The sequence below is a fragment of the Emiliania huxleyi genome (genome assembly GCF_000372725.1).
Source record: "Emiliania huxleyi CCMP1516 chromosome Unknown EMIHUscaffold_174, whole genome shotgun sequence".
Classification (NCBI taxonomy): Eukaryota; Haptophyta; order Isochrysidales; family Noelaerhabdaceae; genus Emiliania; species Emiliania huxleyi.
This window is the reverse complement of record NW_005200844.1, coordinates 120,019-134,453: the sequence shown is the minus strand read 5'-3', so window position 1 is coordinate 134,453 and position 14,435 is coordinate 120,019. Positions and strand designations below refer to the sequence as shown.

Genomic DNA, 14,435 nt, shown 5'->3' with positions numbered 1-14,435 from the left:
TTTCACAATGGAGGTCGGCGAGGCCGTGTGCTCGGCGTCTGAAGCGATCTTTCCCGCCGGCTGCACCGACAGTGGCCGGCGGCGGCAGCTGTCGGAGTTTACGGCCAATGTTACGACGGCGTTGATTGCTTCCTACGCCGCCCTCGACCCCCCTCTCACCATCACGGAAGAGCAGATCACCGTCACGGAGATCTCGGAGCCCTCGGACACTCCGCGCGTTGTGTCAGTAGTCATCGTTGATCTCGGCGGGCAGGGCCCGTCCGCGGAGGAGATCGCCGAAAGCACTAATTCGCAAGACTTCACCAAGAACATGAACGAGCAGATGCGCGAGCCTGTTGCTCTCGAATCGACGCCCAACGTCATCGAGGTGGTTGTCGCGCCGCCACCGCCCCCGTCGCCCCCGTCGCCGCCACCGCCGTCTCCGCCTCCGCCCTCGCCCCCGCCGCTGTGCCACCCCCACGAGCGCACCGTGAATTACCGCTGTGGTGCCGACTTCTCAGACGCCTCTTGTGGCGTCGATCGCTGCTGCTCTGCCGCATTCTGGTGCGGTCTCTGTACAGCACAATACTTTGTCGGGGGCGATCCGAACTACAGCAACGGCAGCAGCCTGTGTCCCGAGCCGCCCCCAGCTCTGCCGCCACTCTCCCCGCCCCCAGCTCCGCCACCGCCCTCGCAGCCGCCTCCGCCACCAACTCCGCCCCCGCCCTCGCCACCCCCACCGGATATCCGACCCATTACCGATGAGCCGTTACCGCCTCCGCCCTCGCCCCCGCCGCTGTGCCACCCCCACGAGCGCACCGTGAATTACCGCTGTGGTGCCGACTTCTCAGACGCCTCTTGTGGCGTCGATCGCTGCTGCTCTGCCGCATTCTGGTGCGGTCCCTGTACTGCACAATACTTTGTCGGGGGCGATCCCAACTACAGCAACGGCAGCAGCCTGTGTCCCGAGCCGCCCCCAGCTCTGCCGCCACTCTCTCTGCCCCCAGCTCCGCCACCGCCCTCGCAGCTGCCTCCGCCACCAACTCCGCCCCCGCCCTCGCCACCCCCACCGGATATCCAACCCATTACCGATGAGCCGTTTCCGCCTCCTCCCTCCCCCCCCTCTGGCGGCGGTGGTCTCGGGCCCGGCGCCATTGCTGCCATTGTCGTCAGCGCCATCCTGTTTGTCGCCATCGCCCTTTGCTGCTGCGTGGGGTACTGGCAGACCAGGCTCTACCTTGCGCACATCGCCGCCCGTGGCGGCACAACCCTCCACGTGAGTGTGCGCGGCCTCCGCAATTGGGTGGCAGTGGGCTCGGTCCTCGACCTCGACGGCGACAAATACGAGGTCGAGGCCGTCGCAACCCACCGCGGAGCCTTCAGCCGTCTGTGGAATTGCTTTGGAGCCCGGAATGGCAAGAGCGACATGGACATCACCATCGCGGGGACTCTCGCCGACAATTACCCCGTCGGTGCCCTTGTTGCTCGCTCTACTGCAACCGGTGGGCTTCCCGCCGAGCAGGGCGATCTTTTCGTCCCGCGTCTCTGCAGACCGCGGCATGCGGTGCTGACGTCGCCGGAGGCGAAGGAGCTTGAGAAACCACTCTGCGAGAGTAGCGAGAGTTACTCTGCCAGAGTGTTGTTGTCCGTGTGAGTTTGCCATGATGCGAAACGCGCAGTGCTCGGTGCCCGCCCTCTCCCGTGTGTGCGCCCCCCGGGACCGATCCCGGACCCCTGCGCGAGCTGCTGCGTGCTGCCCGTGTTGCCGCGGGTCGTAAAGTCTTACGCTCCCGCCCCAGCGCTGTCGGACATGCGGCGAACGGAATCCTAAACCACAGCTAGAGCTACATCGTGGAGATGCCTACTCCACAGGTCTCACAGGTGCGGACAGCCAAACAGCGCACTCCAAGGACGCCCACCGCGAGCACTGATGTTTTGGCATCAGCGAGGGCGACGGTGCAGCATGCTCACTGCCCTCCAACTCGATGTGCGGACCACCATCGGCGCGGGCTGTCTCCGCACTACGAGCCGACGCCGTTCGCGCGTTCGACTCTTTTCGCCGACTCCCGAGCAGCTCGGCGAGGCCGCCGACGGTGTCCACCTCGATTAGGTCGGCGAGAGATGTGGTCACGCCGGGTATGGCCGCCTGCAGCCGTGCCACGAGGACGGGTCCAGCAACCGAGGCGAGCCCGCATTCGGCGAGGCTCCAGTCCGGCTCCACCGCCGCGCCCGTGAGCTGCTTGATCACAAGCGGCCAGCGCGAGAGGAACTGAAAGCCGTATTTTCTTTTTTGGAGACTGCTTCTCGGGTGATGGCCCTCCGATCGGTGCTTCGGGTGCACAGCAGGGGCGGAGTGCTAGGCACTGGCCGGAGTGCGACCCGCACATTCAGCAGCGGCGCCGCCGGTGCCGCACGGCGGATAAAGCTGTACGACACCACGCTGCGCGACGGCACGCAGGGCGAGGGAATAAGCTTATCGTGAGTCAGCTCCCGCGTCCCTCTCGCCCTTTCATTTCCGCCACCCGGATGCGGTCGACCCCGCTGGACCCCGCTTGAACCCCGCCTGGCCCCGCCTTACCCCTGATTCCCCTCCTTCACCCGTCTAAGGCTGCACGATAAGCTAGCGATCGCCGAGCGCCTCGATGACATGGGCTTTGACTATATCGAGGCGTGCGGTGCCACAGCGCCTCGGCCGCAGCGCGCGAGCCTTGAGGCGGCATGTCTCACGCGTAGGGCGGGTACCCGCTTTCGAACGAGAAGGACGTCGCCTTCTTCGAGCAGGTCCGCCGGCTCAGCCTACGGCACGCCACCGTGGCCGCGTTTGGTGCGTGGTAGATGCGCACAAACTTCTGCCGCACATCCTCCACCACTCTTCGCGTACCCCGTGCCCGCGCACGTACCCCGCTAGGTCCTCCGTACCCACTCCGTACTCTGTGGCCGCGTTTGGTGGCCATGATCGCCCCCGCCCCTTCCTCCGCCGCCGCCGCCGCCCTCGCCCTTGCCCCCTCGCCCCTTCCGCCGCTGCCCCCGCCTCCGCCCTCACCCTCGCCGCCGCTCTCACGCCCAGCGAGCCGCCGTCGCCGCCGCCGCCGCCGCCTGCACCGCCGCCTCCGCCGCCGCCTGCACCGCCGCCGCTCCCTTTCCTGATTGAGAGCGCGCGACTCTAGGCCGCCGCGCGCGACTCTCAGGCCGCCGCCCCGCGACCCCTTGTACAGGCATGACACGACGCAAGGGCATCTCCGCCTCGAACGACGAGGGCATGCTGGCGCTGCTGCGCTCGGAGGCGGAGGTGTGCACCATCGTGGGCAAGACCTGGGACTTCCACGTCCTTTTTTTTCTTTTGTCAGCCTCGAGGGGTGTGAACGGCGTCTCTTCACAGCTGCGGCTGTGAACAGGTCCGCGACGTCCTCCGCGTCAGCCTCGAGGAGAACCTCGAGATGATCGCCGACTCTGTCGGCTTCGTCGCCGCCTCGGGCCGGCGCGTGGTCTACGACGCCACATCTCCCCACACCTCCCCACACCTCCCCACGCCTGCCCGCATCTCCGCACACCTCTCCAAATCTCCCAACACCTCCCCACACCTCCCCACATCTCCCCACATCTCCCCACATCTCCCCACATCTCCCCACATCTCCCCACATCTCCCCACATCTCCCCACATCTCCCCACACCTCCCCACACCTCCCCACATCTCCCCACACCTCCCCACATCTCCCCACATCTCCCCGACTCCGTGAGCTCTCGCGGAGCTCAGAGTTGCACGCCGCCCCCCCCCCCCCCCCCGCCTTGTTCCCACACCCGCAGCTGTGAGCGGCTGCGGCCATTAGCAGACATCATCATCCAACAGCATCACCCAACAGGTGGCCAACCTCACGCCCAACAACGGCGCGCCCTTCGTCGGCCGCTCCGCGTTTGCGCACAAGGGCGGGATGCATGCGCACGCCATGGCGCTCGCTCCGGAGTCGTACGAGCACTTGCCGCCGGACACGGTCGGCAACACGCGGCGCGCGCTCGGGTCGGAGAGAGGGAGAGAGGGGTGGGGAGGTGTGGGGAGGTGTGTGGGCGGAGATTGCGTAGGCGCGTGCTCGTGTCTGAGCTGTCCGGCAAGTCGAACATCGCCGCGCTCACCTCCACACACGGCGTCGTCGACTCGGAGGTGACCAAGGCGGTGCTGGCGGAGGTGCAGCGGCGCGAGGCGCTCGGCTACCAGTACGAGGCGGCGGACGCGTCCTTCGCCCTGGTGGTGAGCAAGGCGATGCGGAACTTCACGCCGCACTTCAAGCGCATCCGGTACCAGGTCGAGGTGTCGGGGTACGGCTCCATCCGGCACGGGTCAAACTCCTACGCGCGCTCGGCGGTGGAGCCTTCTCGGAGCCTTCTAGGAGCCTTCTAGGAACTTTCTAGGAGCCTTCTAGGCGCGCTCGGCGGTGGACGCGTCACACATGGAGTACGAGCGCTCCGAGGCGACCGTCAAGCTGGCCCTGCCCGGCGGCGGCTACATGCACGAGGTGGCCGAGGGGAACGGCCCGGTGGCGGCGCTCGACGCGGCGCTGCGCAAGGCGCTCGAGCCGACGTACCCGAACCTGCAGGACCTGCACCTCACCGACTACAAGGTGCGGGTGGTGCGGCTGCCCGAGGGCGGCGCGGCCGGCGCCGAGGGCGGCGGCGCGGCGCCGCTCCACACCGTCATCGCCGGCGCGCTGCCTCCGCCATCCGGCTCCTGGTGGCGGCGGAGCCTGCGGTCGGGAGAGCCGTCACGGCGCCTCTCCCATAGGCACCGCCTCCGCCATCCGAGTCATCATCGACTCGCGCGACCGCGCGACCGCCGAGACCTTCTCCACCGTCGGCGTGGGCACCAACATCATCGAGGCGTCCTGGCGCGCGCTGGTGCGCGCCGCGCGAGGAGAGAGCCTGCGCGAGGGGCGGCGACGCCCGACGCGCCTCGCCCGCGCCACGCCCGCAGGTGGACGCGTTTGAGTACAAGCTCTCGCGCGACGACGCGGTCTGGGCGCAGCTCGAGGGGCACGAGCCAGAGGCGGTCGAGGCAGGCGACGTCGAGGCGCGCTTTGCCGCGGACTGGAAAACCGGCCGCTCCGTGCAGCGACCGGCGAACGCCCGCCACGCCGCCGCGCAGAGCGCCCAGCCGCAGCCGCCGCCGCCCCCCTTCGAGGCGAGGGAGCAGCAGCAATCGTGAGCCCCGTCTCTCGGCCATAGACCCCGCCCCGCCCCCCCTCCTGCCCTGATGCGCCTGCAGTGAGCATGCGCCGGAGCGGGGGAGGGAGCGGGCGCGGGGCGCGCAGTGCCGTCACAATGTCTCGCATGCACCGTACGGGTGGGGATTATGTATGTGTGTGTGCTCTGTGGGCGCGAGCACGGCGCTCATTCCCGACGCTGGGTGGGCACGCCCGCGCCCCGCCGCCGCAGGGGGGAACGCGCCCTTGACGGTGCGGGATAGAGCCGCGCGCAAGGATTTGTTATTGGTCATTTCACGGACACGCATGTAAGATGTATCTCGCTCTAGCGGGGAAAAAAGTCCCGTCGAGACACACACGAGAGCCGCTCGGAGAGGTGTGTCAAAGCTCTGGCACAACCCATCTCAGTTCTCACCCTACTGCCACTCAAAGCACAAAAAATCCACAAAGGTCTCAAAAATAATATACACGCCTATCGTAGACTCGGGGCGGCCATCACACTTCTGCGCCACCCTCCACGCACACGCACCGCGCCTCCACCTGCGGCGCGTTCCAGCTCCGGGCCACAACGCTCACGACGCCGCCGGCCCGCGCCCCGACTCTCGCCACAACTATTCTAGCCGACGGTTTTCTGCCCGGCAGCAGCACCACTGCGCGGTCGCCCTCCTGCCACGAGGCTGGCAGCTCGCCCTCCCTCGGCAGGCTGAGCGTCAGCTGGGGGTAGAGGACGAGGCCCGAAGATTCGGGCACCCAGAGCTCAGCTGCCGCCCGCACGTGCCCATCATCCGCGTGCCAGCAGCTCCGCACTCGAAGGCGCAAACGAGCTCTCTGCGCACGCCGTGCCGCGCCCAGCTGAGAATAGTCGGGGGCCGCGCCGGGCGTGAGCCAGTACCACGACGCTGCCGGCTCGCCCTCTCCGCCCTCTAGTGGAGTCACCTCCTGCGCTGCGTGCGGCGTGGGACTGGCGCGGAGCGTGAGGCGGAGGAACCCCACAGCCTCCCTAGACAGGGCTGCGGGCCAATGCACCACCCCGTCCGCCGCCCGACTGCTGCTGGCCGCCACGAGCGGTGCTCGCATCGTCTCTGTCGCCACACCCTTGCCGTCGAGGCCGAACCACTCCGCGGTGACGGACGATGCGGGCAGAGCCGCCGCAACATCCTTGTTTACGACGCGCACGCCCCAGTCGCCACGATCGAGCTGGGCGTGGACGCGGTCGGAGGCCGCCGCTTGGACGCCGTAGAAGGCCCCCGTGGGCTCGAGCCACCAGTCGTACAAAAAGCCGCGCAGGCTCGGCCAGGGAGTCTGCGTCTTCCAGATGCTCATCGAGGCGTACCAAGAGAAGAGGTGCGCCTGGTACCCCTCCACGAGAGCCTGGAACTGTGCAAAGCTCGCGAGCGCGGCGGCGGCCGCCCACTCCGAAGCGTTTGCCGGCTGGCCGTACGCATAGACGTGGTCGTAGATTTGCCCCGGCCCGCTCCCGTTTGCGGTGCTCCAGCTCAGGTAGTTGTGGAAAGCCCACACCGGGCTGGTGGCCGATCCCGCACGGCACGCGGAGTCCGCGCCGCGCTCTGGGATCTGCTCGGCCTCGGTGGCAGACATGAAGCGGAGGAGTCCGCGGTAGCTCGGCGCGCTGGTGAAGCCAACCTCCGGCTGGAAGGAGATGGTGAGATTGGCGTGCAAGCCAGGGTTGCGCTGTGCGAACGACAGCGGCATCAGCATCGTATACGGGCCGTCCCTTGGGGCCAGGGCGTACTCGTCGTCGTGCTCGGACATGTTGCCCCCTTTGATGCCTCCGTCCATCGACGAGGCGATGTAAAAGCGACCGGGGTCCTCGCGGTGCACAATCTCTTCAAGGGCAACGGGCGGCGACAGTCTCCGCGGAAACAGCTCGTTGCCTCCGCCCCAGAAAAGCAGCGCCGCAAAGCGCCGCAAGCGTCGCACCGTGTCTTGTGCGTTGGCGAAGTAGGCCGCGTCGTCCAGTGGCCAGCTGTAGCTTCCCGCCCATCGCCCGTTGTTGTCGCCGCTCATCCAGAACTGCGGACGGACAGGGGCAGGTGAGGTCAGGCAGGAGGGGCCGAAGGAGGGACGCAAGGGGCGGGGCCGAAGGAGCGACGCAGAGCAGGTCTAGCGCGCGCAAGTGTGGCAGCGGCACCTCCTGATACACGAAGAGCCCCATCTCGGACGCGCACTCGTAGAACGGGTTTCGCTCGCTCACGCCGCCGCCCCAGACACGCAGGAGGTTGATGCCTGCACGCTGATGGAGCCGCACCTCATCGCAATATCGCGTCCTGTCTGCCGAGTACCGGAGAAGGAGATCGGGCGTGATCCAGTTGCCGCCCAGCAAGAAGATCTTCTGGCCATTGACCCGGAACGCACGGCCGCCAGTGCGGTTGTCGATGTACGCTTCGGCGGTGCGAACGCCGACGCGGAACTCCTCCGAATGGGATAGCGCGCCGCCGATCCGCGCCTGCACCGTCGCATTGAGCAGCGACGGTCCCAAACCTCCAGCGTTGTGCGGCCACCAGAGCGGCACGTCGGTGGCGTTTAGCGGCAGCCGCACGTCCCGAGAGCTGTGCCCGCCCAGCACGATGCTATGCCGCAGCTCGCCACGAGTGGCGGCACGGCCCGCGACCGACTCGCGCAGGACGGCGCTCAGCTCGACTACGACCGACTTGGCCGCATGGTTCTCCAGCGTCAGCACCATGAGCAGCGCCGCCCGCTCCGCGCGCGCTCCGCAGCCCTCGCAGCCTGCGCAGCCGCACGACAATGCCCGCGTGAGGAGTGCGGCGTCCTCGATGGTCACGCTGCCAGTGACCTCGAGCTGGACGCCGCCAAAGAAGCCAGTGGAGCGGTCCGGAATGGGCCGAGCCCAGTCCCAACCGAGCATCACCTGCGCCGTCACGTCCTGCGCAAGGGCATGGTCGCCACCCTGCCCGCACGCCCCGCTCCCGCACTCGGTGCCGCCGTAGTGAGTCGGAGGTGCAATCGTCAAGGCGAAGAGACCGCCTGCGCTCACCTCGTACCGATGCCTGATGAACATGCCCGGCGGCGGAGTTGGCAGCTGCAGGCCTCCGAGGCTCGCACGGGCGGCCCTGTAGTTGACGCCCTCGAGCCGCAGCCACGCCCTGTCCGTCTGCTGCTCCCGGCACTCGGCGGACAGCTGCTCGACCGGCATATGCCGCTCCCACGTCAGCGTGTAGAAGCTCGCGCCGGTGATGTTGATGTCTGGGATGTGCGCGAGGTTGTCAGAGAAGTACGGGTCGTCGCCCTTGGGCAGCTGGAGCTCTCCCGCGGCCAGCAGGGTCGCGAGCGCGGTCGTCGGCAGCGACGGCTGCGGGCCGCGCAGCCATCTCGTGCACGACCCGTCGCGCTGACTCTCGGCGCGGCAGGCGCGCCAGCCGCCCGAGAGCTCGATGCGGCACTGTCGCGAGCTGCTGCCGGGCGAGTCGATGCTCGCAGCAAGAGGAAGTGAGAGCGAGAGCGAGAGCAGCAGCAATCTCTTTGCGTTCATCGCCGACATGCCTTCGGGCAGCACACTCGGGCAGCACAACGTTGGCGTCGTCGACCGGCTTTCGCGTTGCCACTCGCGCCAGCGCGCCAGTGCTCTCGGCAAAAAAAGCCCAAGTCCTGCAGAGCGAGGGGCTAGGGCTCTCTTGCCCGTAACCCGATCCCGATCATCCGGCCCGCTGGGTGCGCTTCTGAGCTCCCCGGCCCTGGATGTGAGGCTGCCAACTGCACTCCAAGTGCTCCAAGTGCGAGGCGGCGAGAACCGAGCGAGCACGTGAGCCCCGTGGCTCCAACCAGGCCCTTCCTTTTTTGAGCAGGTGTGACGCCGCGCGAGCGACTAATGAAGAGAGAGGAACACATCGAGTGGCTGAGGAAGCTCTTCACTGGGTGGAAAGAGGCTCGGCCGGCCTTGAGGGAGTCGCGGAGGAGGAGGGATAACGCAGGCAACGCAGGGACGGGCCAACAGCCAGTGGGACGAACGAGGGCTGCGACGGCGGCTCAAGCGGGAGGGAGCGGAGACGGTGGGCAGCGAGCGAAGTGGGTGAGACTGATGATGCTCCTTCGACTTAGGGAGCGGTTCAGCTGCTGGGCGGGCTTCAGGCTGGTGCTCACGCGAAAAGGAATCGACGCGATGTGCAAAGCATACAAGAAGGGGAGAAGGAAGAGGAGAGACGCCAGTGATGACGAAGCAGAAACTAGCGCAGACGAGAGCAGGGCAGAGCCGGGGACTGGGGAGCCGGAGCAGACGGCATCGGCCGCCGAGGGAACGTTGGGAAGAGGCACGAGGAGGGCGGCGACCTCGACCGACTATGGAGGACCCGTCGCCAGACGACGCAGGGCAGAAGACGGTGAGGCGGAGCAGACGCGCAGGGCGAGACGAGGGAGGGAGCAGGACTTTGCGGATCAGCAGGAGGATGTACGAAGAGATTAGGAGCAGCAGGGACCCGAGGGACCATGTGGAAGACGGCTAGTGCGTTAGTCCCCCATCGGGAGGACGACCCCGGCTAGTCGCCGACCACACCCACAAAGAACCCTGCGGCTCGTTGTGCGAGTATATGGGACACGATGTCTCAAATATGAGGGGTTTTGACTCCTACCGGCTCCTGACGCTATTCCTGGCAGCTCTTATGACCAGGATCAGTAGTGCTATGATACAGGGTGCCCATGCTAGCGCAGGAGCTGCCACACTCGCCCGGACCGTCCCCTTCTGGGGCCGATTCCGCAGCCCGCGAGAGCCGACAGCGGGGCCGTGCCGCGGGTGCCTACTGCCGAGTGCCACAAACACTGCGCCGTCCCGCCATCACCTACAGGCTGTCTTGTGTGGTGGTTGGGATGTCCAAACGCCACCATCTTGGCTCTTGCGACCTCAAACCCTCGAGCTGTATGGGTGGTCCTGACGTCGACAGACGCCCAATGACCACGGTGAAGCTGAGCCGGAACGCGTCGACAAGTCTCGCCTGAGCCCGTGGCGGTCGCCGGCTGGGTCGCTGTGCACGGGCCGGTACCTCAGGCGTCACCTCCGCAGCCTCAGGTCTCACACTCCATCACCTCCGACGGGACGCTTTCGGTGGCACGCTCGGCGGCGACTTTGTGGCAGCCCCACAGCGAGCGCGGCGTCGAGCCTGTTCGGTCTGGTCGGTTCGCGGCACTCACTGGGTGCCAGGGAGTGCCGCCGACACGCGAGCGGTGCTTCCTGGCAGCGCGCGCCGGCTGCGGGGCTGCCACAAACTCGAGTCACGCTTCTTTGGGACATTTTCGACGCTTTTGGCCCATATACCCGGTACTCGTGCAACATGCCCTGCACAAAGATCGCAAGGGCGGGGGCCTGTTCCTTTTTACCCATCTCACAGTAGAGCGGTGTCCGTTTTTATTCTCGTGCGTCCTTGGAACTTGTGCCCGCCTCCTTCTCCTATGAGCTCGTATGCCACGTCGCCTCCTGTGTTTGGGTTTCTATGTTTGCGATTTGGAATTTGGTATTTGTCCAACTCTTTGTTTATTTATTTATTTAAGGACGCGCATGGCGAGTGACAAAACAACGCAAGTTCGGCCCTAGCCTGTTTCCCATCGTGCCCCCGGCCGCATGGGTACCCCCTAGGGGCCCCGCCTCCCCCCAGAGCTCGATTTGCTCTCTGAGCGGGGTAAGGCATGGTAGAATCATCATCCGAGCCGCCTCAAGACCAAACCCCCCCCCCCCACGACCTGCTAACAGACCAAGGCAAGCCTCCAGCCGACAGGACCGTTCCCCCCTCTGGCTGCGGCACAAACGCGATCGTGAAGAGGCGCAGCGCGACGGCGCTCCGCGCTGCAGCAGGGCATTCCCCTCCGTTACCGACACCCACCCCACCCCACCCCACCCCATCCTCCCGCCCGCATGCCAGCCGTTCAATCGCCCCGGCTGCCTCGGCGGCACCGAATGCGTTAACGTCGCTCGCCACGGAACCACAAAGAATGAGAGAAAGCGAACGCCGGCAGCCATCTGTTCCCTCTTAGCTCTTTGCCAGAGAGGCCCTCCGACCTTGCACCTCAGCACGTGGCGGTTTGCGGCGACAGCGCGCGCCGCGAGGAGGGCAGGGAGGTGGGGTTGTAGTTGTTGATGATCGCTTGGATGGCGAGGGGTGGCGCCGCCGTGCTGTTGGCGTAGAATTCGATGAGATTCGGCACGGTGTAGGGGTTCTGCGCGTCGCAAAGCGGGAAGGAGCTTGTGCCGCCTGGGGAGGAAGATGTACGGCTGTTAAAGTTCCCCGGGGGGGGGCGGCTGGCCAGTGAATTCTTTTTGCGCCTGGATGGTGTCCCGGAACGATCGAGGTCTGGACACCTGTCAGGCCGGATCGGGATGCGAGAGGGGAAGGCGTGCGGCCAGGAGATGCGTGTGCGCATGGCGCGCCATTTGCGACGGCGATGGTCTTCGTGTAATCGGAGGGGGTTTCCATATCGGAAAACCGCCTCACGCAGGCGTCTTTTCACACTTTTATTCGCTTAAAAAGTACCTCTCTTCCACCAGCCCTGAAAACGTCTGTTCTGTCATCTTGCTGCACATCAGACGGACATAGCACCCAAGGAAGGGAGGGATGGGAGGACACATCGCCAGATTGAGCGGTCCAGAGGCAGGAGATCTTTTTCGCCGCCGCCCTCGCAGAGTCATTTTAGGCGGCTCCAGTGGAGTACCAGAAACACGCCTGCGTGGATTTTTTAGGAATTTTTGGGGAGGGTACCCATTCGGTGCTGGTAGCGCCCTGACCTGCTTGAGCTGCCAGCGTCAGGGCGCTCTCGTCACGGTCGGGCGTGCGAGGCTCCTGTGCCTCCGGTGCAGCCGATGCTCAGCCCTCTCCCACGGTCGCGGCTCGCCCATCACCTCGCCTCTCCGCAGGGCTCATCTCTCGCGCCGGCTGCACCTCTCTGCCGGTCGCCAGCACCCGCGCCACCGACTAGCTGCACCGCCACTCGCGACGCGCCACCCTCGCGCACAGCCTGCATACGCTACTCCCGCCGTGCCTTTGCTACCACATGGATCGCATGTCACTGCAAACGCGCCCGCAGCCGCGCTTTAAAGGTCTGCCGTGCTGGCTGACGATCTCACTCTCCCGCTCCTATTGCATCTGCCTCCCGCCTCCCAGCTCACATTTCACGCTGCAGTAGGTGCTCCTGTCGACGCTGCCGCCGCTGCCACCGCTACTGTCACCGCTCGTTTGATAATCGACGCCACGCTTAGCGGCAGCGAGATCCGAGGTTCAGTCAACTTGCCTGGTGCGCTCTTGCGCGTGCCTTCAAGATCCACAAGTCAATTTGTACCAGAAATCCAAAGGTGGTGCAAAATGGATATCTCAAGATTGGCCTTTATTTCGCGCACCTGCTCTCCGCCGCCGCCGCTTACCTGCTGGCACGCCACCGCCCCGCGTCGCTAACTCAAGCCTCCCTGCTGCATCTTCGCACCCCTGCCACATGACTAGATCGCCGTCGCTGCTACCGCCCTCTCCGCCGCCCTCGAAGGCGCCACCAGCATTACGGCCGCCTTCATATCTCATTGATGCTGCCACCAACGCCACTTCCTCGATTCTGTGCCGCTGCAGCGGCGAGGCGCCGTCGCCACGATCGCCGCCAGCGCTGCTGACAGCCTCGGAGTGTCGCCGTGGCCGCGTTCTGGTCTGCCCACGCTTCCCTAAAATGTCTAGGACGAGCTCAGAGGCTAAGGGCGCATCATGTGGGACCATCTAGCTCTACTGGGTCCGCGACGGCGGTCGGCGCACCCCCGTCTCGAACGTGTGTGCTCTCTGTCTGTCTGTCAGCTGTTTCGGCTAAGTCGTTTTGTACCGGATTTCAATGTTAGTGGCAAAACCGCGGAACCAAAAATGGCGTTTAATTTCGCGCACCTGCTGTCCGCCGCCTGCGGCGGCGCTCCGCGCCGCTTGGGGCGCCTGCGGCGCCCCTGGGCGCGCTGCGCGCGCCTGTTTTGGGGGAGCTACCAGCACCGAAAAATTGCCATTTTTTCTCTCGCGGCCCTTGCGAGGCGCGCCCGCTCCGTGCACATGCTGCCGCGCGGCTTGCTGCGTCGCCAACTGTGCACGGCGACTGGTCCGCGGCTGCCGCGCTGGGGCTCCTTTGGCAAGACGCAGGAGCAGCTCGAAAAGACCGTCGCGCAGATCAGCGAGGTCAACGAACGGCAGGTGTGCAGCCAGCGCCTGTGCTTGGCCGCCAGCGGTCGCCACCGACCCACGTCGCGTGGCCATCGCAGGTGTCCATCACGCGCGACCTGGCCGACTTTGGGCTGCGCTTTGCCGCCACCGTCATCCCGAGCCGCATGTGGTTCGACCCCGAGGCACGCGCCTCCTTCCGGGAAGGCGCCGACGCGGAGTTGGAGCGGTATGCGAGGTGCGCGAACCGTTGCGCCTGCTCCGGCGTTGTCCTTGCAGCAGCCGGGAGGGGGCCGGCCTGGTTGGAGAAAAGGGAAGGGGTGATCGTGGCCCCTCGCGTGGGGACCGCCGGCTCTCGCCGGCTCTCTATCCCTGCCCACCCTCGCTCTTACTCTCACCCTCGCCCTCGCTCCCCCCCGCCGTCCCACCTTCGTCCTCAATCGCGCTGCGCCTCGCCACTCTCACTTCGCCTCTCGTGTCTGGTCAGGATCAACCACCAGCTCCTCGACGGCGCTGAGTACGCCTACTCACAGGTGGCACAGGCCACAAGTCCGCCACCTCCGTCCCCGTCACCACCAAGCCCTCCTCCTCCTTCCCCACCTCCGCCGGGCCCCTCACACACCCCTCCATCCCCGTTCCCCTCTCACACACCCCTCCATCCCCGCTCCTCTCTCACACACCCTTCCATCCCCGCTCCTCTCTCACACACCCCTCCATCCCCGCTCCTCTCTCACACACCCTTCCATCCCCGCTCCTCTCTCACACACCCTTCCATCCCCGCTCCTCTCTCACACACCCTTCCATCGCTCCCCTCTCACACACCCCTCCCTCCAAATTCCCCTCGCAGGTGGCGGGCGAGTGGACAGCGGAGCAGCCCGACTTTGACGCGCTGATCGAGCGAGGCGCTCTCGAGCCGCGCCTCGGCCGCGTGCTCAGGGAGGCGCGAGCAAGCGTCCTCATCTCTCCCCCCATCTCTCTCTCCCCCCATCCAGCCTCTCTCCTCCACATCGTTCCCTCATGCAGGAGATAGCGTCCTCGCGCCACTCGAGCCCTCCCTCTCCCCTCCCCTCCTCTCCCCTCCCCTCCTCTCGCCTCCCCTCCTCTCGACTCCCCTCGCATCCGCATCCCG

General features: G+C 66.3%; 2 protein-coding genes across 2 annotated transcripts; one reads left to right on the top strand and one right to left on the bottom strand.

The window, feature by feature from the left end:
• Window positions 1-2,290: 2,290 nt before the first annotated feature.
• On the top strand, window positions 2,291-5,173 carry EMIHUDRAFT_231620 (2-isopropylmalate synthase; the record flags this gene model as incomplete). The annotated part of the gene is made up of 9 exons (XM_005784014.1): window positions 2,291-2,457; window positions 2,587-2,654; window positions 3,195-3,304; window positions 3,375-3,464; window positions 3,840-3,994; window positions 4,057-4,336; window positions 4,395-4,592; window positions 4,810-4,866; window positions 4,943-5,173. The coding sequence occupies 9 exons, from the start codon at window positions 2,291-2,293 to the stop codon at window positions 5,171-5,173; spliced, it is 1,356 nt and encodes a 451-aa protein (XP_005784071.1).
• Window positions 5,174-5,666: 493 nt separating this feature from the next.
• EMIHUDRAFT_231619 (hypothetical protein) lies at window positions 5,667-8,691 on the bottom strand (the record flags this gene model as incomplete). Its single annotated transcript, XM_005784013.1, has 2 exons — window positions 5,667-7,205; window positions 7,324-8,691. The coding sequence occupies 2 exons, from the start codon at window positions 8,689-8,691 to the stop codon at window positions 5,667-5,669; spliced, it is 2,907 nt and encodes a 968-aa protein (XP_005784070.1).
• Between the last annotated feature and the right edge of the window lie 5,744 nt (window positions 8,692-14,435).